Source organism: Tupaia chinensis, unplaced genomic scaffold, assembly GCF_000334495.1.
Source record: "Tupaia chinensis unplaced genomic scaffold, TupChi_1.0 Scaffold139927_1, whole genome shotgun sequence".
NCBI lineage: Eukaryota > Metazoa > Chordata > Mammalia > Scandentia > Tupaiidae > Tupaia > Tupaia belangeri.
Window position 1 is genome coordinate 157,353 of NW_006199806.1, and position 24,688 is coordinate 182,040.

At 38.8% G+C, this 24,688-nt stretch overlaps 1 protein-coding gene across 1 annotated transcript in view; it reads left to right on the forward strand.

The window, feature by feature from the left end:
• Nucleotides 1-24,009, forward strand: part of KPNA1 (karyopherin subunit alpha 1) — a 76,766-nt gene extending 52,757 nt beyond the window's left edge. The window contains exons 11-14 of the mRNA XM_014593203.2: nucleotides 10,016-10,141; nucleotides 12,839-12,966; nucleotides 22,275-22,453; nucleotides 22,816-24,009. Of these exons, the coding sequence (XP_014448689.1) occupies nucleotides 10,016-10,141; nucleotides 12,839-12,966; nucleotides 22,275-22,453; nucleotides 22,816-23,003 (621 nt within the window). The 3' untranslated portion in view covers nucleotides 23,004-24,009. The remainder of the gene's footprint in view (nucleotides 1-10,015; nucleotides 10,142-12,838; nucleotides 12,967-22,274; nucleotides 22,454-22,815) is intronic.
• The last annotated feature ends 679 nt before the right edge of the window (nucleotides 24,010-24,688 follow it).

Genomic DNA, 24,688 nt, shown 5'->3' on the forward strand with positions numbered 1-24,688 from the left:
TCCTACTCCACTCAACTTTTATATTATGATATTCACAGTGGGCGGATTGTTCTAGCTATTTCTCTTCCTGCTATCTCAGGTTTATTGATGACATTCTTTAAATTATTCCTAGTCCTCTGTGATGTTGAATTATTTCAAGTCTTCCTTAACAAGCTCTTTTTCTTGTCTGTTATTGGTTGTGGGTATCCTCCAGGGGATAGCCCTTCAGCCTCTTGTAGATCTAAGAACTTTAGCTATCATCCTTGTGCACCCGGTTGAGGAACTGGGAAGTACATTTCTTGTTTTTTTGTTTGTTTGTTTGTTTGCTTAAGAGATTTTTACTATAGAGCACCAGAGAGACAAGAGAGACAGAAAGCAAGAAATCACTCCACAGAGGGCACACTGTACCACAGCCCCTTCTCCTCCATTCTCCTCTTCATTCTCCTCTGATCTTGGCGACACATATACACATGCCTGGTGTGAGTTTCAGGCCTTTGGGTATGGAACTTGAATATATCCGCCATGCGGCAGTCCAGCGAAGTAACTATTATGCCATCTGCTGGTCCTGGGAATTCAGTTTTAACCGTAGCTCTTTCTTAGCCAGTGCTGACTTCTAGCAAGATGTTTAAATTCTTCACTTCCCTCATGTCTAAAATTAAGGACATTTGTTTTCTCAGGTGTCTTCCAGCTCCACAAAGGACCTTTTCTCTACCTGTATATCCGAACCTTTGTTTATCTTCCCTACTCCAGTGAATGGCACTAGCAGTTACCCGAGCCAGAAACCTAGATATCAGCTTGATTCTTCCTTATCCTCTACTTCTCTCATCAGTTTCTAAGTTCTGTTATTCCATTTCTACTCATTCTTTGCAGTGCCTTGTTCAGACATTTCAGATAAGGAAAGTAAAGAATATTTGTTTAATCATATTTTTATGAAGTTTTTCTGGAAGGATGCATGGGAGCTGATAACATAGGTGATCTCTGTGAAGAACTACTATACTAATGGGAAGGAGACTTTATACTTTCTACCTTCTGAATTTTAGGACCATATCAGGATATTTGCTTTTCAAAAATAGTAGCAAAAGTTTTTCTTGTATTTATTCCATGAATTAGTTCCTACCACTCAGCTCCCAGATTTAAAGAAATTTTTTAAAAATGTTTTACTTTATTTATTTATTTTAATTTGACCAGAATGAGAGAGAGAAAGGGAAAATGAGGAAGCTAGCTGCTAGATCCGGGACTTGAACCATGGTCTGTCATATGGGAGTCCAGCACCCTTAACCACCATGCCACCTACCAGCCCCTGAGATTTAACACATTCTTTTTTTCAAAAGAGAGATTTTTTTTTTTCCTATAGGGCACATGCAGTTACCAGAGAGACAGAAAGCGAGAAATCACTCCCTAGGAGGTTGGCAATGCCACAGTCCCCTCTCCTCCATTCTCCTCTCAAGATTTTGGGCATGGACGCACATGTGCCTGGCATGTTTCAAGCTTTTGGGTACAGGACTCAAACCACAGTCGGCCATGTGGGAGTCCAGCAATGTAACCATTACACCATCTGCTGGTCCCTAACACATACTTTCTTACTCCAATTTCTATCCCTGCTCTGTCACACGCATCTGCACTCTGCCTTTAATATTTTTTCATTCTTTTCTTCTTGTTATTAAGATTATTTTCATTGAGGAGTCCTGCTTAACCCCAAACGTATCTTTTGGCAAGAGGGCACATACATTTGTGAGAGCGAGAGAACACATCCATGTGTATTCCTTAATGGGGTATGGTTATGCCACATCCTTTTTCCTTTATTTTTCCATACCGTCAGGATTTTGAGTATGTGTGTGCACCGAGCATATTTTTCAGGCCACCAAGGCTGGGATTTGAATTGCATTCATTTGTGAGGAATCTGACTTTCTTAACCACTAGGCTACAGGGTTAGCCCAGGTCTTGTTCATTCTTTTTTTCTTTGTTTCTTGTTTTTTTTTTTTTAAATTAGTTTATTTATTTGCTGTCATTCATTGTACATCAATACAGTATACAAAATGAGATTTTCCATCCAGAATACATTGTATATTGGCTCAATCGAGGATATTACCATACATTTTATAGTCCAGAAATAATTTCTTGTTTCTTACATGTTTTTGCTTCCTCTCCCTTGATTTCCTACCTCTTACCCTGTGCCAATTCCCCCCCCTACTGTCTCTGATATGTGCAGTTGTTTTCCATGCCTTTTTTTCACATTTTATGGGTTCATTAAAGATCTTAATTAATTTAAAAACTGAATAGCAAACATAGCTAATATGCATATCTGTGAACACATGTCTGACTTTAGGCATAAGCCTCAGTGAGTAAAGTGAACATACTATGAAGTAGCACCTAGCTGGGACTATATAGCTTACTGCAGTCATTAAATACGTCTTAAGAAGTATTTTTTAAATGCATTTTTCAGTTAAAAAAAGTTTTAGCTTTAATAGACCAAAATCAAAAAATGTAAAGAAAAATTTGTTTAAAACTTACAACCAGGAGAAAAGTTAGGATTCAGTTAAAATAGTAGGTAGATGAACCTATCAACAGTTCAAAGAAGACAAAAATCCTTAAATATGAAAATCAAAGCATCAAAGAAAATCAGTAATGTTTTAGTCTAAAGTCAAAAAATTCTCTTTTACTAGTTCAGTCTCATGTAATTAATCTCTCTTCTATTGAATTTGCAGTGTTACTGTGGTCTCTGATCTTTTCATTTAAACTCTGGAAGTTAACATTCAACTTAGAACTTGTCCCTACCATTAGGCTGGCCATTCTCTTGGTTGTTTTTGTAGTCTTATTTCTGTGTGTCCACCTTTAGTTCTCCTGATATAGTACTCCCTTCATCACTTCTTTTTGTTTGTTTGTTTGTTTGTTTGTTTGGAGAGGTTTTTTTTGCTATCGGGCACTTGTGCTCGCCAGACAGACAGAGACAGACAGAGAGACAGAAAGCGAGAAATCACCCCCCAGGGGGGATGGCCACGCCGCAGTCCCTTCTCCTCCATTCTCCTCTTGGGATCTTGGGCACACACGCACACGCGCCCAGCCTGAGTTTTAAGCCACCAGGTCCGGGACGCGAACCGCGGTCGACTACGTAGGAGTCCAGCGACATAGCCATTACGCTAACTGCTGGTTCCCCTCTTCATCACTTCTTAAAAGAGCTTGTCTGGTGTTGGTAAATTCTTTCAGGTTTTGTTTATCCGAGAATGTTTTTGTCTTTTTTTCCCATATGAAAGATAATCTTGCTGAGTTTAGTATTCCTGATTGAAATTGGTTTTCACTTAACACTTTGAATATATTTTCCCATTCTTTCCTTGGTTGTATTGTTTCTTTTGAGAGGTCCGACGTTAGCCTGGTGGGATATCCTTTGAAAGTAACTTGACAATTCTCTGTTGCCAATTTTAGTGTCTTGTCTCTGTCTGTGGTTTTGGTCAATCTGGCTGTGATGTGCCTTGGGGAAAATAATATTGGGTTGATTCTATGTGGGATCCTTTGTATTTCTTGGGTCTGGATATTTGAGTGCCTCTCTAAGTTTGGAAAGTTTCCTTCCAGAGTTTCATGAAATAGATTATCAGTGCCCTTATTAGTCTCTTCACCTTCTGGGATACCGATGATCCAGATGTTTGGGCGTTTAATGGTATCTAGTATAACTCATATATTCTAATTTTGGGGGGTTATTTTCTCAGTCTTTTTGGTGAATTTTTCTAGGTCACATATTCTGTGTACTACATCTGAGATTCGTTCTTCCACATGTTCTAATCAGTTTTTGATATTTTCAAGGGAGGCTTTGATTTTCTGTATTATGGCCTTCATCTCTAACAATTCCGCTTTATTTTTTTTTTATGACGTGTATCTCTTCCTTCAGACCATGCAAGAACTTTCTCACCTCCTGGAACTCCTTGTCTCTTTTCTCCTGCACTTTCTGGAGTGTGTTGTCTTTTTTCTTTTGCATCTCTGTTAGCTTTGTCACTATAAATATTCTAAATTCTTTATCTGAAATTTCCACGAGTTCCCTTGTATTGTTTGTGGAGGGTGAAGAGTTATTCTTTTCCCTGCAGGGGAGGAGATATTTTCTTGGTTTTTCTTATTTCTTGTGTCTCTGTGATGGTTTCTGGTCATCTGATGGATTATATGTTTTTTCCTAGTTTTTGGAGTTAAATCTGAGCAGAGGAATGCAGTCTCTAAACAGTACCGTTTTTCTCCTTTTGTGCAGCTGATTCAGTGGAAATTGAGGATTAATCTGACCCTAAAAGTATTCAGATATTTGGGTACTAAGCACCTAGACCTGTCTAGAAAATTAGTACATGGAGGCTGAACAGAAAAGTGAGAAAGGTAAAGGGAAAAGGAAAAGAAAAAACTGAAAAAGAGAAAAGTCAAGACAGAAATGATAAGAAAAAAATTTTTTCGAGCATAAAATGAAAACCGTGCAGTACACTGTGGCCACTCAGAACTCAGATATAGATGGTTGCTGACTGGCTTGTCCTGGCTCCTGGCTAGGTCTGGGGGGCAGGAAGGTAAACTCTAGGCAGAAGGTCTTTGCTGGTCCTAATTCTTTTTTTCTTTTTTTAAAGTTTTTGATATAGTGTGCATACACTCTTCACAGAGAGCGAAAAAGAGGGAAAGTGAGAACTCACCCCTTGGGGGGGAGCCATGCCCTAACCTATTCTCCTCTCTTTTACTCTACTCTTGGGATTTTGGGTATGTATGCACATGGGCCTGGTATTTTTTCAAGCTGCTGGGCTCAGCACTTGAATTGTGCGTTCAGCCATGTGGGATCCACCCCTATGTCACCTGACTGGCCCTCATTTTTAATTGTTACTTGATCCTCTTCTGAATACCTTATTTAGATTCCTTCCCAAACAAATGTTTTTGCTATACCCACTCTCCTAACTCTCACAAGCAATTACTTCTCTCAATTTATTTCCTCTAATAATATCTTAATCTTTTAAAAAATAACCAGTATTACCTTGTCCACGTTATTTTTCTCTTAGAAATAGTGAGCTTCTGTAGTGCGTAGGAAGTAAAAAACCTTGAGAGAATTTTAAGAAATGTCTACCTCAGGACCAGCAGTTAGCGTAATGGCTATGTCGCTGGACTCCCATGTAGTTGACCGTGGTTCAAGTCCTGGACCCCGTGGCTTAAACTCAACGCTGGGTGAGTCTCCCTTTCTATCTCTCTGTCTCTCTCTGTCTTCCTGGCGAGCGCATGCGCCCGATAGCAAAAACCTCTCAAAAAAGAAAAAAGAAATGTGTACCTTAAGATTTTAGTCCCAGGCCAGACTAGATTCCACACTGCTGATTGAGTAGTTTGAGTCCCGGCCCAAGTGCCTTGAATGACATGCCTTGCACATGTGCGAACATGCCTGAAATCCTAAGAGAATGGAAAAGGAATTGTGGTCATCCCCCCTGGGAGCGATTTTTCACTTCTCTCCCTGTCTCTTTCTCTCTCTCTGGTGATTACACATGCCATATAGCAAATACAGGTTTTTGGTCTTATTCTTCCTTATGGAGTATCAGTTGTGTGTTGGGAGGGGGGAGTATAGAACCCTTCCTTAATAGTCTCATTGGTTTGTTTGTTTTGTTCTTTTGATAACTTTTTATAGCCTGTCTGCATTTTTCCATTTTCATCCTTTCTGTGTACTGTGTCTTCAATTTCTGATACGTTTATTTTCCAGACCATTTCTCTGGCATGGTTTAATTGCTTTCTGATGTATCTTATTACTGTTACTATTGCTTATCTTTTCTGAATAGCTATTTTGATTCTTGAGTATAAAAATAACTTTTTTTTATTATGGAAAATTTAGTGAGTGTTGGGAAATGTGAATATAAAAGTTGCCTGTAATTCCACTATCTAGAGATAGTCTTGTCTTTTTTTCCCTGTTCATGCATACTTGTCCTAACATTTATTGTATGCAATCTTATGCATTGCTCTGCGGTTTTATGTAGCACTGTGTTCAATTTCCTCTGATAAGACAAGCAAGAAGTAGAAATGTATCAAATTGTGGAAATATATCAAATTGTGGATTTTTTAAGCTTCTTAATATTTATGAACAAATTGCTTTTAGAAAGGTTATACCTGTTTAGCTACATGTTTACATGTTTATTATTTTTTGAGCTGTATTTAGGCAGATAAAAAGCTTCATTTTAATTTGCATTTATTTCATTACTTGTAAGATAATATTCTATTTAAATTTCAGTTTCTCTTTTAATTTACCTAATGACGACAACAACCCTCTTATTTGTTGCAAATATTTCTTCACATTGCACATTTTAATTTTAAGATTTTTGACACAAGAAAAAAATGTTATTTGGTGAAATTTTGCTTCTATCCCTATAATTTCTTTGCTTTTATGCTTGGAAAGTCTTTTGCCGTCCCTAGATTAACTATTTGCTTCAGTTTTATGTTTTGGGGGTTTTTTTGTAACATTTTTTTAATTGTTTGCTAATTAATTTTGTTTATTATTTTCGAAAAGATATTTTGAACTTCTAGTGCTGTTAAATGAAACCACTAGTTGTTTGAAAAAGAAAGGATTGACCTTTTTTAATTTAAATTTATTTATTTACATTCATTCACTATAAATCATTACAGCATACAAAATGAGATTTTCCATCCAGAATACACTGTATATTGGCTCAGTCAAGCACATCAATATACGTGTTATAGTCAACAAATAATTTTCCATTTCTTGTTTCCTGTATATGTTGCTTTTTTTCTCATCCTTGATTCCCTCTCACTCACCTTCTGCCGTCTCCCACCCTCCTCCCACACTGTCTCTGGTATCCATGGTTGCTTTCTATGTCTTTTCTCCCCTACATTTTATTGATTCACTAAAGATCGTAATTAATCTAAATATTTTCAATAGCAAGCACAGCTGATATATACATATCCATGAACACGAGTCTGACTTTAGGCATAAACCTCACTGAGTAGAATGAACATACTATAAAGTAGCATATAGCTGGGGCTATATAGCTTACTGCAGCCATCAAATAGGTATTTTTAATGCATTTTTTTATCAATTAATTTACATTTATCCCCTAAGCATCATCACAACATACAAAATGTGATTTTCCATCCAGAATATACTGCATAGTGGCTTAATCATGCATGTTATCATCAATAATTTTCCATTTCTAGCTTCATATATATATATTTGCTTCCATGTCCGACCCTTTGCCCTTTCCCACCCTCTTCTCACAGAATCTCTGGTGTCTACAGTTGTCTTCCATTCCTCCCCCCCCCCATTTTATTGATCACACAATGTCTCAAATAATCTACCTACTTTCAATAGCAAGTTCAGCTGGTAATTTCAAAAAAAGCAGTTTTGAAATGGTAAGGAACTTCGCTTAAAACTTAGCCAGGAAACAGGTTAGGATTCTGTTCACATAGTAGGTACATGCACTTATCAACAGCTCGAGACAGGACAAAAATCCCTTAAAACTGGACAACAAAGCCTAGAAGAAAAGCAGCAATATTTTAGTCAAACGTCACAGAATGCTATTTCACCAGTTCAGTCTCATGTACTTAATCTATCTTCTGTTGTGGTTCAATCTTCCCGATTGAATTCTGGGATATAATATTCATCTCCAGACTTGTCCCTATGATTAAGTTAGCCATTTTCTTAGTTTTCGAACTCTTACTTCTGTGCGTCTGTATTTAATTTTTCTGATATAGCACTCCCTTGGAGAACTTCTTGGTGATCTGGCCTGGTGCTGGTAAATTCTTTCAGGTTTTGTTTATCTGGGAATGTTGTTGTCTTGTCTTCCCGTATGAAGGATAATCTTGCCGGGTACAGTGTTCTTGTCTGAAATTGTTTTTCCCTTAACTCTTTGAATATATTTTCCCATTCTTTCCTTGCTCGCATTGTTTCCGATGAGAAGTCCACTGTTACCCTGATGGGATATCCTTTGTAGGTAACTTATGTTTTTCTCTTGCCAGTCGTAGTATCTAGTCTTTGTCTTTGGTTTTGGTCAGTCTGGCTATCATGTGTCTTAGAGAACATCTTCTTGGCTTGGTTCTATTTAGAGTCCTTTGTATTTCTTGGGACTGGATCTTTGAGTGCCTCTCTAGATTTGGAAAGTTTTTTTGCAGGATTTCATGGAATAGATTATCAATGTCCCTATGAGTCTCTTTGCCTTCTGGGATACCAATTATCTGGATGTTTTGGATGTTTGCTGGTATCTAGAATTTCTCGTATATTATTCTCATTTTCGGGGACAATTTTCTGTCTTTGTGGTGGATTTTTCTAGGCCAGCAATTTCTTCTTCTACATCTGAGATTCTATTTTCTGTATGATCTAGTCTGTTTTTAATACTTTCAAGGGAGATTTTGACTTCCTGTATTAGAGCCTTCATCTCTACCAAGTCCATTTGATTCTTTTTTAAAATGTGTAATTCTTCTTTTAGATCTTGCGAGAATTTCCTCACCTCCTGGAACTCATCAACTCCTTTCTCTTGCCTCTTCTGCATTTCATTGTCTCTCTTTTCCTCTTTGTCTGTTAACTTCGCCATTATGAATGCTCTAAATTCTTTATCTGACATTTTCATTATTTCCATTGAACTGTCTGTGGATGAAGAGGAGCTGTTCTTTTCCCTTGGTGGAGAGGTATTTTCTTGCTTTCCCATATTTCTTGTGGCCCTGTGATGATTTCTAGTCATCTGATGGATGGTCTGTTTCTTCCTAAACTTGTAGTTCAATCTGCGCGTTCAGGAGCATGCAGAAAGAGGTGTTCTGGAATCTCTTTGCCATTCTGTTTTGATCCCTTTGCACAGCAGATTCAGTAGCTATTGGGGAATATGTTAACCCTAATAGTATTTGGATGTTTGGCTATAGTTCCCTTAGATTTGTCTAGAAGCACAGTGAATGGAAATTGAAGAGCAGAGAGATGGGATAAAAGAAGAAAAGGAAACAGAAACAACAGCAACAACAACCAAGAAACAGAGAAAAACAAGGAAAAAAAAACTAAGAAAATTAAATAAATAAATAAATAAAAGCAAAAACTAGAGAACTGCACGACTAGTTCTCAGGAGCCATGAAGGTGTCTTCTTCTGAAGGCCTGTCCCCTTGCCTCTTTTGGGTGGGAGGGTGAGAGGGGATTGTTAACAAGATAACGGGAAAGAAGGGGCTGAAAGCTGAGAAAATGCTTTACCTTAAAAAAATTTTTAAAGGAAAAATTAAAAGAAAAATGAGAAGACAGACACAGAATTAGAGAGAGACAGAAGTCTTGAGAGGCTTCCTACCACTTGAGTTTGTGGACTAGAGGCTGAATTTATTAGTGGAAAATCTTCATTTCTCTTATTTCCCTGAAATCACTAGTTCTCAGGAGCCTTAAAGGTGTCTTCTTCTCAGGATTGACTTATTATATACTTAATTCTTTATAAAACACCTACATTTGATTCTGTACTTAGACATCTATTCTGTTTTTCAGTGATTGATTTTTTTTTTAATCCTACCACATTCTATTTTAATTGTTTTACTTTCCTGCAGAGTAGATCTCCTCAGTATGTATTTGTCTCGTCTCTTCTTTTATAAGTTCTTTGATAGCTAGGATCATGTCTTTTTTACCTTTGTATTCTAAAAAGCATCTAATTTACTTTTGCATATTTACTTCATTATATGTTATTTCAGTGACTTCCAGGTAGAGCATTATCAGAGAACTTAAAAATCTGAGGCTGCTTCTGATTTTCTGACCAGTTTTTATATTTAGCCACTCAGAAAACTTGCAGGGATGGGAAAGTGAATGAGTAATTCTATTTTAATTACTACTTTGAACATCATTGTATTTACTGAGTACAATTTTATCTATTGTTAATGTCTACAATGAAAACCTAGTTTGATAATCTAAGAAATTAATTCTTATTGGTAGTGAATAATTTTTGGCCAATATGAAGTTACTTCTTTTTAAAATTTCAAGAGGAGACATTACTGCTTTCCTTATATATTTCCTAAAATAAGTTACTCTAAAGATTTACTTATGTTTGGAACAATGCAAGTGAAATCTTGAAACTTTTTTTTCTTATAGGTAATTTTAAATTGCTCAGCTCTGCAGAGTTTATTGCATTTACTGAGTAGCCCAAAGGAATCTATCAAAAAAGAAGCATGTTGGACAATTTCTAATATCACAGCTGGAAATAGGGCACAGATTCAGGTATTCTCATAGCACCTTGTCTTGTTATGTTTTTTTTAATAAGTAAGATTTTTAGTCAGTGTTTACCCTTCGTATTGTTTTATTACTTTGAAGTCCACTGACTTCCAATGTTGTGTCTTATTTTATAGTCCACATCTTTTTTTTTTTTTTAGGATTATTTATTTAATATCATTATTACTTTCACATGAGTTTGCCAGAGAAAAACACAGAGACAGAAAGAGAGGGAATGCAAGCTGCCAGGTCCAGGACTCAAACTGTGGTCGCCCATGTGGGAATTCCAGTGCTTTAACAACCCCGTCACCTGCTTGCCCCCATAGTCTACATCTTACTTTCTCTGTCCTAGTGTAAAGATGCTAAGTCTTTTTGGACCAGCAGTTAGCCTAATGGCTATATTGCTGGACTCCCATGTAGTCAACCACGGTTCATGTCCCGGACCCGGTGGTTTAAAACTCAGCCGGGCGCGTGTGCGTGTGTGCCCAAGATCCCGAGAGGAGAATGGAGGAGAAGGGATTGCGGCGTGGCCATCCCCCCTGGAGGGGTGATTTCTCTGTCTGTCTGGCTTTCTGTCTCTCTGTCTATCTGGCAAGCGCACCTGCCCTATAGCAAACCCCCCCCCCCCAAAAAAAAAAAAAAAAGCTCAGCCGTTTTTTTTTTTTTTTTTATGGCCACGCCGCAATCCCTTCTCCTCCATTCTCCTCCCGGGATCTTGGGCATGCACGCACACGCGCCCGGCGTGAGTTTAAGCCACCAGGTCCGGGACTCGAACCGCGGTCGACTACGTGGGAGTCCAGCGACATAGCCATTACGCCAACTGCTGGTCCCGAGATGCTAAGTCTTTTTGAAATTAACATTTAGGCCTTGTCTTTTGTTTTTAATGTTTGATAATTTACTGAGATCCAAGAAATAGTATTTCTTGTGTTTTCAAAATATTTTACGAACTTTATGTTAAGCAGATTGGCTTTTACTCTTGTCAAATAAAGAAAAATTTTTGTATTTTTTTTTAAACTGTTTGATGGATATGCAAGGTAATCAGCAAATTCATGTAACATGGGATTAAAGTAAGAATTTGGGCAAGTCCCATGTAGCCTAGTGGTTAAGGAGCAGGACCTCACGTGGCCAACTGGGCATTTCAAATCCCAACTTGAAAAACACCCTGGGTACATGTGCATGCATGTCAAAATCCTGAAAGGTTAGAGAAATTGAGTGGAAGGGATTGTAGTGTGACTATGCCCTATGAGGCAGGAGCGTATTCTTTCTCTCCCCCTGCTCCTGTCTCTGTTTTTCTCTGGTGAGCATGTGCACCCTCTGGCAAATTTTTCAAAATTAAGTTTTGTGGTACACGGGACTCCAACATAATTGGCTCTGGTTCAAGTTCTGGACCGAGTGCCTTAAAACTCATGCCAGGCTCATGTGCGTGGGTGCCCAAGATCCTAAGAGGAGAATGGAGAAGAGATTGTGGCGTGGCCATTCCCCCCAGAGGGTGATTTCTCATTTTGTGTCTCTCTGTCTCTCTGGTGAGTGCACATGCCAGATAGCAAAAATCACTCAAAAAAGAAATTATTTTGGTGCAAAAAAAATACTTGAAATCCATGCATAGTTTTCCCATATTACACATTATCCATGAACTTTCAGAAGACCTCTCATATTACTTAAATTTTTCATTAACCTTTGGACACCCATTTTTCTTTAAGTGGTCATCTATTTGCCTTTGATTTTTGTCTATCAGAGGGGAGAGGATCCTGAATGAAAGACAATCAGTGGTCTCAGGGGTTCTATATGGGCCAAGATCTAGGCTTGAACAGTGAGTTAAATAGAGAGACAGACTTGGACTTGGACCTCAGTCGCCTCATAGAGGTTATCTAATCTAACATTTTCATTTACCATATTATATACATATATCAAAGTATCATAGTACCCCATAAATATATAAGATTGTGTGTTTGAAAAAGATGAAACTGAGGCCTAAGAAAAATAAACTAATATGCTCAAAGTCACCTCTAATAAATGATAAGACCAAGATTAGATGTCTTTCCATTAAACTTTGCTGATTTCCTTCAGTAGCATAGTAGTTCTTAACTGGGGAAGTACAGTTTCTTCTCAGTGTACACTTCCTAGCGTCTTGATGTAGGAAATCACATGAACCCATTTTAGCTTCTTGATCAAGGAGAATAATGAAGGTAATTTGGGGAAGATGACTTTAGTGTTAGCGTGTGAGTGGGATTGAGTAAAAGTACTGTATCCAGCTAAAGGCTATATTGGTAATCTGATGGGGTGGTGGTGGTGGCTTGGATTAGAATGGCAGCAGTGCTGGAGGAAAGGAAAAAAAAATTCAGGATGTTTTATAACAATAGTATGGAGACTTGCTAACTGATTGGATTTAAATTAATAAGTGAATAAATAAATAGCCTATGTGAATTATAGGTGTTTAAAAGGAGGGCCAGCCAGTGGCATGGTGGTTAAGGAGAGTGGATTCCACATGGTTGACTACATTTTGCAGTATTTTGAGTAGCTGACACTCCATCTTTATCACGGGTAACATCCTTTCTGGAGTCTGTAATTTTATAATCCCTTAGTTTTATCCCTGAGCTCTTTTCTTTTTTATTGTCCTTGTTCCTCCCATAATAACAGATTTTAAAAGCTCAATTCTGGTTCTTTCCACTTTTAACTTTTTTCTATTTAAATTTTTCTTAATTTTAGACTGTGATAGATGCCAACATTTTCCCAGCCCTCATTAGTATATTACAAACTGCTGAGTTTCGGACAAGGAAAGAAGCAGCTTGGGCCATCACAAATGCAACTTCTGGAGGATCAGCTGAACAGATCAAGTAAGTACTAGTGAGGGAGCATCTTATAAAATAAGGAAATTTTATTATTGTATCTACCACTTTATAGCCCCTTCCCTATCTTACTTAGGTGAGTGGAAGCTAGCTGCATTCGTCAAGTCTGTATCATAATTAGACCTGGGTATATATTTAATTCCTTACACCACTACCATGTCTTTTTGCTGAAAATAATTCAGGGAGATAAGAAGTAAGTCATGGTTGGGAACCAGCAGTTAGCGTAATGGCTATGTCGCTGGGCTCCCACGTAGTCGACCGTGGTTCGCGTCTCGGACCCGGTGGCTTAGAACTCACACCGGGCGTGTGTGCGTGTGTGCCCAAGATCCCGAGAGGAGAATGGAGGAGAAGGGATTGCGGCGTGACCATCCCCCCTGGGGGAGGTGATTTCTCGCTTTCTGTCTATGTCTATCTCTGTCTGGCGAGCGCACACGCCCTATAGCGAAAATCTCTCCAAAAAAAAAAAGTAAGTCATAGTTGAGGTTTGAGGAAGCCAGGGTGGCTTCAGCCTACTCTGGAGCTGCTTGAGCAGAAATACCGTGGATGGTGTAGAAGGTAACCTATTAAACTTAAAATTCAGGGACAAGCCATTGGCATAATGGTTATTACGTCCCTGGATTCCTATGTAGTTGACTGGTTTAAGTCCTGGACTCAGCAACTTAAAACTCATGTGGAGTACATGTGCATACCTGCCCACAATCCCAAGAGGAGAATATAGGAGAAGGGATTGCAGTGTGACCATCTTCCCCGGGAGGTGATTTCTCACTTTCTGTCTCTTTCTAGCAAGTGCACATGCCCTGTAGCAAAAACAAAAAACTTAAGAGTTCAACTTTAATAGCCAGCTCTTTCTATTTTTAGTTTAGATGTCCTAATAGTAAAGTGGTTTTTTAAATTTCTTTTCTTTCTTTTTTTTTTTTTTTGAGAGGTTTTTATTTTTATTTTTTTTGCTATAGGGCATGTGCACTCACCAGACATACAGAGAGGCAGAAAGACAGAAAGCGAGAAATCACCCCCCCCCAGGGGGGATGGCCACACCGCAATCCATTCTCCTCTTGGGATCTTGGGCACCACGCACATGCGCCCAACGTGAGTTTAAGCCAACAGGTCCGGGACTCGAACCGCGGTTGACTACTTGGGAGTCCAGCGACATAGCCATTACGCTAACTGCTGGTCCCCTAATAGTAAAATTTGACCAGACTTGAAAAAGAGGTGACTTAGAATAAAATGGCAAGTTCAGTAAAGGAAAGTATCTTCTAAAGTGCTATGGTATTTAGTAAAGAAGGAGATCTGTACTAACTTGAGACTTAAATGACTTCCTTGGTAACAGATTATAATCTTAATGGATAGAGAAGGTGTAAATATGGATGGAAATTAGTTCCTCAAGGAGACATCATGCAGTTAAATGTTAAATTCTGAACATCTTATACACTATTTCAGGTTAAAAAAGGTGAAAAAAAAATATAAATAGTAGTATTGATAATATGACAAAAAAAATAAAAATGAAGACTGGGACGTGGACTCTCCACCTGTCCTGACTTTCTTCATGGGGAAGATGGTTTCAAATGAATATTAAAACTTTACCCTTCCTCATGTAAAGCGAATTTAAAAAGTTCACAGGAGGGACTGGCAGGTAGTGTGGTGATTAAAGACACTGGACTCTGACGTAGCTGGCTACGATTCAAGTCTTAGACCTTGTGGTTTGTTTTCTCACTTTCCCCTCTTTGTCTCTCTCTGGTCAAATTGGAAAATAATAATAATAAAGGTAAATAAAATAATTCTTTTTTTTTTGAGAGAGAGATTTTTGCTATAGGGTGTGTGCGCTCGCCAGACAGAGAGAGACATAGAGACAGAAAGCGAGAAATCACCCCCCAGGGGGGATGGTCACGCCGCAATCCCTTCTCCTCCATTCTCTTCTCGGGACCTTGGGCACGCATGCACACGCGCCCGGCATGAGTTTTAAGCCACTGGGTCCAGGACACGAACCGCGGTCGACTACGTGGGAGTCCAGCGACATAGCCATTACGCTAACTGCTGGTTCCCAATAAAATAATTCTTTAAAAAGAAAAAATATATAGTTCATCAGAAAGAGACCAGCTGATGGTATAATGGTTACATTGCTGGACTCACATATAGTGAACCGTTGTTCAAGTCCCAGACCCAGTGGCTTAAACTCACATCGGGTGTATGTGCATGCATGCCCAAAATACCTAGAGGAGAATGGAGGAGAAAGGGATTGTGGTGTAGCCATCTCCCTGGGGGATTTCTCGCTTTCTGACTTTCTGTTGAGCACAGTACCCTATAACAAAAATCTCTTTAAAAAAAAAAACAAAAACAAACAAACAAAAAAACCTGAAGTTATGCATGCTCAACACGAGAATATGGAATTAAAATACACATTTGTTTTGGTGCAAAATATTTGAAATCCATGGATATGTTTTTCACAGTTCATATTTTTAATGAACTTTTGAAGACCTCCCTAATGTGTAATATCAGAGGAGCTAACTATTTCTCAAGTTGTTGCTCTGTGGATTAAATGTAGGCACTCAACAAATACTAATTTTAAGTGCTGTTTGAAGTTAAAAGTAAAACTAGTACTAAATGAATTGCAGGCATTGATCAGGTAGAGAAGATAGGAATAGTACCTGAAATAGTACAGAGGCAATAGATCGACATGTGCAACAGCTATATAGGTCAAAGTTCATCCTGGACTGGTTTTTCAAAGAAGACTTCAAATGATTTTCAGAAGCACATTTGTCTTTCAGATCCTTTTCAGCCTCCCAAATTCTGGTTCTTGGGGTACTGTGATTTTTAAGTTTATTGTCATTACATTATAGTAATACAAAGTAATGAAGAGTTAACTTGAGTAAGTCTTATGCTCAAATTCAGATTTATAATTATTAATTGCCTCTATATTTTATACCAATTACATTTTCCTGATTGAAGGAATTAAACTGTAAGCATACATATTTTTTAAGACATTTCTAATATTGTGCTATCTTTTATCAGAAAGTATGTAGGAGTATTTTGCTCCATTATAGAAGAGTAGAACTGCTTCTCTTCTCTCTTAAAATTTAGCCTAGCTAAGTAAAATAATGAAGTTAATTATTAATCTAGGGACCAGCAGTTGGTGTAATGGCTGTGTCACTGGGCTCCCATGTAGCCGACCGCTATTTGAGTCCCAGACCCGGTGGCTTAAACACACTCTGGGTGCGTGTGTGTGTGTCCCCAAGATCCTGAGAGGAGAATGGTGGAGAAGGGATTGAGGCGTGACTATTCCCCCCAGGGGGTGATTTCTTGCTTTCTGTCTCTCTGTCTCTGTCTTTCTGATGCGCGCATATGCCCTATAGCAAAAATCTCTAAAAATAAAAAAAATTTATCAATCTCTTCACAATTTTTCTAGGTGAAGAGTTCTAGCCCTAAAAGGTTGTTACAGAAATCTTACGGTCCAAGTTACAGATAATAAGCTGACTTTATCACAGTAAAAGACGTCTGTTTGGCTTCTGCTGCTGCTTTTCAAGACAGGATTTAGATAAAAGAACAAGTTGGTGGGAACCAGCAGTTAGCGTAATGGGTATGTCGCTGGACTCCCACGTAGTCAATTGCGGTTCGCGTCCCGGACCCGGTGGCTTAAAACTCATGCCGGGTGCTCATGCGTGCGTGCCCAAGATCCCGAGAGGAGAATGGAGGAGAAGGGATTGTGGCGTGACCATTCCCCCTGGGGAGTGATTTCTCACTTTCTGTCTCTATGTCTCTCTCTGTCTGTCTGGCGAGCACATGTGCCCTATAGCAAGAAAAAGAACAAGTTGGGGGACCAGCAGGTCAGGTGTGGTGGTTAAGGCTCGGGACTCCCATATGGTCAGTTATAGTTCAAGTTCCAGACCTGGCCACTGGCTTGCTTGGTTTCTGTCTCTGTTTCTCTCTCTCTCTCTCTGGAATGCACATACCCTATGGCAAATTAAAAATATACAATTCTTTAAAAAAATAAAGGAAGAGGTTATATGTAGGCATGTGCCTCTTAATGACTATTCAGTCAGTGACAGATCATATATGTGATGGTGGTCCCATATTATACCACATAGCCTAGGTATATAGTAGGCTATACCATCTACGTTATCATAGGCGTGCTTTTCCATATTCGCAATAACAAAATCACCTAATGATACATTCTCAGAATGTATCCCCATTCTCCTCCCCCCCGCCAATTTGTCAGAGGAGAGTGTGTATGTTCACTGGAAGAGAAAGAGAGAAAGTGACAAAGCATTTCCCCAGTGGAGAATGGTCACTCTGTGATCCCTTCTCCATTTCTCCTTCCTTTCAGGATTTTGGACATGCACACACATGTCCTCAGCATATTTTTCAAGCTGCAGGACCTGGGACGCAAACCACTGGGTCAGTCATGTGGGATCCAGTCACCTTAACCGCCTCTCTGCCGGTTGACCATATCCCCATTCTTAAATGATACATGACTATAGTTTAAGTAGTATTTATAATTATATGTTGAATATAATCAGATGTTTACATATACTGTAATAAGACTGAGGTATAAGGAATGTTAAGTTTAATTAGAGAAAAGATTCATGAAAGAGCTGAAACTTAGCATCTGGGTAGAGATTTGGCAATTTTGGAGGAGAGAATAGCCTGAGGAGAAGTGTGAGAATGCACAATAAATAGTAGAGGGACCAGCCCTGTGGCCTACTGATTAAAAGAGCGGAGCCCTACAAGGCTGAATGTGATTTGAATCCCAGCCCCAGCAGCTTGAAAAACTTGTTCAGTGCATGAGTATGTGTGCCCCAGATCCTGGCAGGACAGAGAAGTAGGGGAGAAGGATAGGGGCATGGTCATGGGGGTTGCTTCCTCTGTCTCTCTGTCTCTGGTGAGCTGACTGTAAATCGTGGCTCCTCTGACTTTGGTAATTACAGACTGAGATCAAGTTTATAGCTTATTTCCTTTTTATCACTGAATAAATATTATCACAGTTTACCCATTTACTTGCTGAAGAACATCTTGGTTCCTTCCAGTTTTTGGTAATCATTAATAAAGCTGCTGTATACTTTGGTATTCGGATTTTAGTATGGACATATGCTTTTATTTCAACTGGGTACATGTTTAGGATTTGAATTGCTTGCTCATAAGGAAAAATGAGATTTACATTTGTTAAGAAACTGCCATGTTGTCTGGTTCCAAAGTGGTTATCCCACTTTTCATCCCTCTTTGATTTTCCACTGGCAACAAAGGAGAGTTCCTATTGCTCTGTCTTCTTGTCAGTATTTGGTGTGTCACAAGTTTGGATGTGAGCTTTTCTAATAGTATAGGGAGTGATATTTTATTATTTTAATTTGATTTCCCCAGTGTCTATTATAAGATGCTTAGTGTTAACTCATATTTTTATTTGCCATCTGTGTATCTTCTTGGTAAGATGTCTGTTCAGCTCTTAGTCCTTTCTTATTTTCTTTTTTTGAGAGGTTTTTGCTATAGGGTACGTGGGCTCACCAGAAAGACAGAGACAGAAAACAAGAAATCATCCCCCGTGGGAGATGGCTACACTGCAATCCCTTTTCCTCTATTCTCCTCTCGGGTTCTTGAGCATGCAGCACCCAGTCTGAGTTTAAGCCACTGGGTCCAGGACTGGAACCGCAGTCCACTACATGGGAGTCCAGCGACATAGCCATTACACCAGCTGCTGGTCCTGCTCTTAGTCCTTTTTAAAAAGTCTACTTTTTCATTTTCTTATCATGTTTTAAGAGTTCTGTGTTTCAGATTTCAGGTTTTTGTTTGTTTTCCTTCTTTTGCTATGGAGTGTGTGCACTTGGCAGGGCCTAGAGAGAGAGAGAGGGAAAGTGAGAAACGACCCTTCAGATAAATGCTGGCACCACAGTTCCTTCCCTATCATTCTCCTCTTGGGCATGTAGGCACACATTCCCAGCTTGTTTTTCAAGCTATCGGGTCTGGTACTCAAACTGCTTAGTTGACTCACATGGGATCCATTTGTCTTCACTACTATGCCACCTATTGGCCCTGGATACCAGTCTTTTATCAAATATGTGTGTTTTCTCCCAACCTGTGGCTCATCTTTTCATTCTCATTACAGCGTCTTTCATAAAGCTTTAATTTTTTTAAAAAACAATTGTTTATTTAATTCCATTTGTTATTATTATTTAATTTGATCAGAGAGAGAACGGGAAAGCGAGAAAGCAAGCCACCAGTCGGCCATGTGGGAGTCCAGCGCTTTTATCCACCATGCCACCCACGGGCCCCATCACAAAGTTTTAATTTTAATGTAAAGTTCAGTTTATCAGTATTTTTCCCAATGGATTTTTTTCCTTTATTAATGCTAGAACATGTGGGGCCAGCAGATGGCTAGCAATTACGTCACTGGACTCCCACATGGCCAACCACAGTTTGAGTCCCAGACCTGATGGTTTGAAAATCACACCAGGCACATGTGTGTGTGTGCCCAAGGGAGGAGAATGGAGAATGAATTTTGGTGTGGCCATCTACCCTTGGAGGTGATTGATATGCCACTTTCCCTCTCTCACTGTCTCTGTTTCACTCCAGTGAGTTCATGTACCCTAAGGCAAACACCTCTGTAAAAAAAAGAAAAAAAAAGATAGGAATTGTGTGTGCACATGTGGGAGAGAGAGAGGAGCACCCTCCACTGGGTCCGGTCATGCCACAGTCCCTTCTCTCCAGTCCTCTAGCCCTCTGGATCTTAGACAGTCATGCCCAGTATGTTTCAGGCTGACCAGACCAGAGTTTTATTGTTTTCCTCATACAGATTCTTTGCATATTTTGTTAGATTGGTACTTTTTTAATGCCAATGAAAATGATATATTTTTTTTTCCTCCTATAGGGCGCATGTGCTTGCCAGACAGACAGAGACATAGAGACAGAAAGCGAAAAATCACCCCCCAGGGAGGATGGTCACGCCGCAATCTCTTCTCCTCCATTCTCCTCTTGGGATCTTGGGCACGCACACACACACGCGCCCAGCGTGAGTTTTAAGCCACCTGGTCCGGGACGCGAACCGCGGTAGACTACGTGGGAGTCCAGCAACATAGCCATTACTCTAACTGCTGGTTCCCAGTGATATTTTATTCTTTATTTCAAATTCCAATTGTTTATTTCTGGTACATAGGAAAGCAGTTGAATTTTCTATCATGCAACTTTGCTATAATCACTTATTAGTCCAGGATTTTTTTGGTCTTTGTGTTTTGTTTTTGTTTTTTGTTCGTTCTTTGGGGTTTTCTATTATACATAGTTGTAATGTTGCCTGAAAATAATAAAAAGTCTAGCCTTTTCTTTCCCAATCTATGTATCTTTATTTCCTTTTCTTATTGTATTAACTGGTACTTCATACACTATACTTTTTTAAAAAATAATTATTTATTCATTCATTCGGTTTAGATTGACCAGAGAGAGACAGAAATAGAGAGAGAGAGAGAGAGAGAGAGAAAGTGAGAAGGCAAGCCACCAGGTCTGGGACTCAAAACCGTGGTCAGCCATGTGGGAGTGTCAGCACCTTAACCACCATGTCACTTGCTGGTCCCCAATACACTATACTTCTATGTTGAGTAGTAGTGGTGAACAGGATATCCTTGTCTTATTCCCATTCTTATTTTTATTAAGTATGATGTTCATTATTTTCCTTGAGGTTCTTACCAAGTTAAGAAAGTTCCCTCTCAGTTCATTGAGAATTTTTGTCATGAGTGAGTGTTGGATTTTACTAAATGCTATTTTACATGTATTGAAATCATGTATTAACAGAGTGGGTTACATTGACTTTTGTTGGAATACTTCCTACTTGGTATATAATTCTTTCCATACATTATCTTGGTATTAGGGACATTTTGACATCATAGAATAAGTTAGAAAGTATTCCTCTGCTTTAGTTTTTTGGAAGAATTTAGAATGTTAGCATCATTTTGTCTTTAAATGCTTGGTAACAAATACTGAAGAATCCATCTTGTCCTTGTACTTTCTGTTTTGCAAAGTTACTAGTTTAAACATAAAAACCTATTCAGATTATCCATTTTTCCTTGTGATTGGTAGTTTGTGTTTTTAAAAAAATTGGTCTCATCTAAGTTATCTATCAAGAGTTGTTCTTGGTATTTCTTTGTCATTCTTTTTTGTCCAGGGGTTCAGCGATGATGACCCTCTTTTTAAAATTTTTATTTATTTATGTTATTCTCCAGTTTGCTGCACTAGAGATTTTTATGTTTTTCAAAGTCTCCTTCCTGCCCAGCCCCACCACCCTGCAAAGTCAGTGTTTGAGCAATAAATATATTAGCATTATAGTAACTCCCAAAATGACCTTATTACACATTCACAGTATGCAACAGGATGTATTATCTCTGCCTTTCTGCATACAGCTTTGAAAACCAGGATGATGCAGAATAACGTGAATCTTTGCTATATATGATGGAGTAACCATGCATCTCAGGTTAATTTTGATTACACTTAAATTCTGCCTGAATTGAAAAAATAACAGTCTTAGAGTTTTCCTTATATTTTTTTCTACGTTATCTTCTCACAACTTTTTTTTTTTTTTTTTTTTTTTAGTAAAAGTCTAAATACATTTGGGACTGGCAGATGGTGTGATTAAGGCACTGAGCTCCCCCTTGACCAACCATAGTTTAAGTCCTGGACCTAGGGGCTTGTTTTCTCACTTTCCCTCTCTCTCTGGTCAGATAAGTAATAATAATAGTAAAATTGAGGAAAAAGAGGCCAGCAGGTGGCATGGTGGTTAAGGGCATTGGACTCCCACATGGTCGACCACGGTTCGAGTCCCAGACCTGGTGTCTTGCTTTCTTGCTTTCCCTTTCGCTCTCTCTAGCTCTGTCCCTCTCTGGTCAAATTAAAATGAATAAATAAATAAAGTTAAATAAAATAATTCTTTAAAAAAAATTAAGAAAAAAACTCCAATCACATTTGAAAGGTTTGGCCTATTAGGCCTGAATGCTTTAGCACCCAGTGTGTCATGGTGGAAAGGTGTGACTACCTGTAAAATGAGGATGGAAGTAATCCAACCTGTACTCTTTTGGTAAATGGCTTATGTTCAAATTAGGAAAGCATTCTTATTTTGGGGAGTCCAAAAATTATAAAGGGAGAAATGGATGGAGATGGCACCACGGTGTTGTAGTTAACTTATTTGTAGTTTTTTTGTGTGTGATAGGGCGTAGCTTGTTAAATGAGTACTTATTTTAATATGTGTAGTGAATTTGAGGATGAGTCACTAATTTCATAAAAGTTTTATGAAACTAAAAGTTCTATTTAATTTTTTTTTTGTACTAAATTAGGTACCTAGTAGAACTGGGTTGTATCAAGCCGCTGTGTGATCTTCTCACAGTCATGGACTCTAAGATTGTACAGGTTGCCCTAAATGGCTTGGAAAATATACTGAGGCTTGGAGAACAAGAAGCCAAAAGGAATGGCACTGGCATTAATCCTTACTGTGCTTTGATTGAAGAAGCTTATGGTAAGATGCCTTGATTTAAGGGGCTTATGGCCAAGAATTAATTAGGCCACAGATACGGTCCAGTAAAAACACTGATGCTGCTGCTAGACTTTGGGCGATGTGACTGTATGGAAACCGCTGCTTTTTATGGACTGGATGTTGCTTACATATGTATTTAAGATGCCATTTTGTAATAGTAACTTTCAAATGTGAACCCAGCAATAGTTTTTATGTTATTATAAAATACTTAAGGGACATAACTGTAGAATTTTTCTTTACATCAAAAGAATAGACAGGGTAAATACAATAAAAATAAAGTTCATTGGAATTGGCAGTATTTATTGGGATGTTCAGTAATGATTTTCTGTTATTCTTTGTTTTAGGTCTAGATAAAATTGAGTTCTTACAGAGTCATGAAAACCAAGAGATCTACCAAAAGGCCTTTGATCTCATTGAGCATTACTTTGGAACTGAAGATGAGGACAGCAGCATTACACCCCAAGTTGACCTTAACCAGCAGCAGTACATCTTCCAGCAGTGTGAGGCTCCTATGGAAGGTTTCCAGCTTTGAAGCAATACTCTGCTTTCATGTTCCTGTGTCAGCCCAGGCTACGCAGTCGAGTCTTCTTGTGGAGCCCACAGTCTTCATGGAGCTAACTTCTCAAATGTTTTCCATAATACTGTTTGCGCTCATTTGCTTGCCTTGCGCACCTGCTCTCTTACACACATCTGGAAAACCTCTGGCTCTCTGTGGTGGAATACCCTTCTTAAAAAGGGTAACCAGAATGGCCCACTCTCTTATGGAAAAATCCCTAGGCTTTGGAGATCCGCACTCATATTAGAGTCATGGGAACGTACACATATTAATGTGGCTCCCTTTTTTTGTGGGGGAAAAAAAAGGATTCCTCCTCATTCCCTTAAAAGTGGGAAAAAATACTGACATTAAAAGATGAGACTAAACCTTTATCTTGAATTTCACACAGCTCCTTGTGACAAGGGAATTATTTAGACCTGTTGTGTATACTTCAGAATACTTGTCATGAGTTCTTCCACAGTGAACCCTTGGATTACCTGGTGGCTTTTTCTAGCCAAATCTGCATTAATCCTTACCGAGATTGGATGGTTTTCTTTCCTTTATTGGCGCCATTCTTCAGATAGTAAAGTTAAACCATCCACTCCCTCACCTTCAGCCTTCAGTGAATGTGCTTTCTAGTTGTCAGGAATGCTGAAGAATTAACACTTTGACTCTTAGATGTGATACTGGTTTGCAGATTCCCTTAGAGCAGAAGGGAGAGGGGCACATATATTAATTTGTATGGCTTTTGCTTCTCTTTGGTCTTACATATTCTAGGATTTGGAAGTGGTTCAATTCTAATGCTGGTGTGAAGATTTAGAATCCTTAGTTATCAAAAAACGTATTCTATACTTCAATAAAAAAGTAAAAAAAAAAAAAAAAACTACCCTCCAGTTTGCCCAAATTTAACCAGTATGACTAGAGACTGTGTTTCTGCATTAAAGCAAATGTTTCAGGCTTTGTGGTCCTGATCAAGGTCCTCATGAAGTCGGAGTTTACCTTAGGTGCTTTCCCCTCTGTGACTAGCAGGTAACACGTACTTTTAAAGTTCCTTAGGTGTTATTTTTTTTAGGGGCAGCTCAGTTCTAATATATTCGCATTGCATATGTGATCCCTTCAATGTAGCATCCTTATCTTTAAAAAAAAACCAGAAAACAAAAAACTTCTCAACATAACCTGCTTATCTCAGATAAGGGCAGTGATTATTTCCTTATAACCTCTTTGTTCCTTGATCATTTTATTTTATCTCCTTTTATTACTGCCTCCCCCAACTCCTGCCAAGATAAAAACAGTGTCCACCTTCTGGCTCACTTAATGATGACTACAATCTGTACCTGCAAATGGCGCTTCCAGTGCGGTTCAGTGATCCACATTTGTGCTTGGACTGGAATGAAAAATAAGCTTAATTGCCAAGAGAACTGCAATGAGTCAATTCGACTTCTCGGTGCTAGTTGGCCATCTTGACTCAATGTTTGGGATACACTATCACGGAAGATTATTTGTTGATGTGCTGTTCAAAACAAACTCTGAAGGAAAAGTTGCTCTCTTCTGTTTCAGAGCATATACCCTTTTAAGCCTCTTTAGACTTGTCCTCTTCTAGAATTCATTGTAACCCCAACGTCTAAAAACTATTTGGAAGTTGCCCCTGACAAGCTATTACCCATCTCTGGTAAATCCTGCTG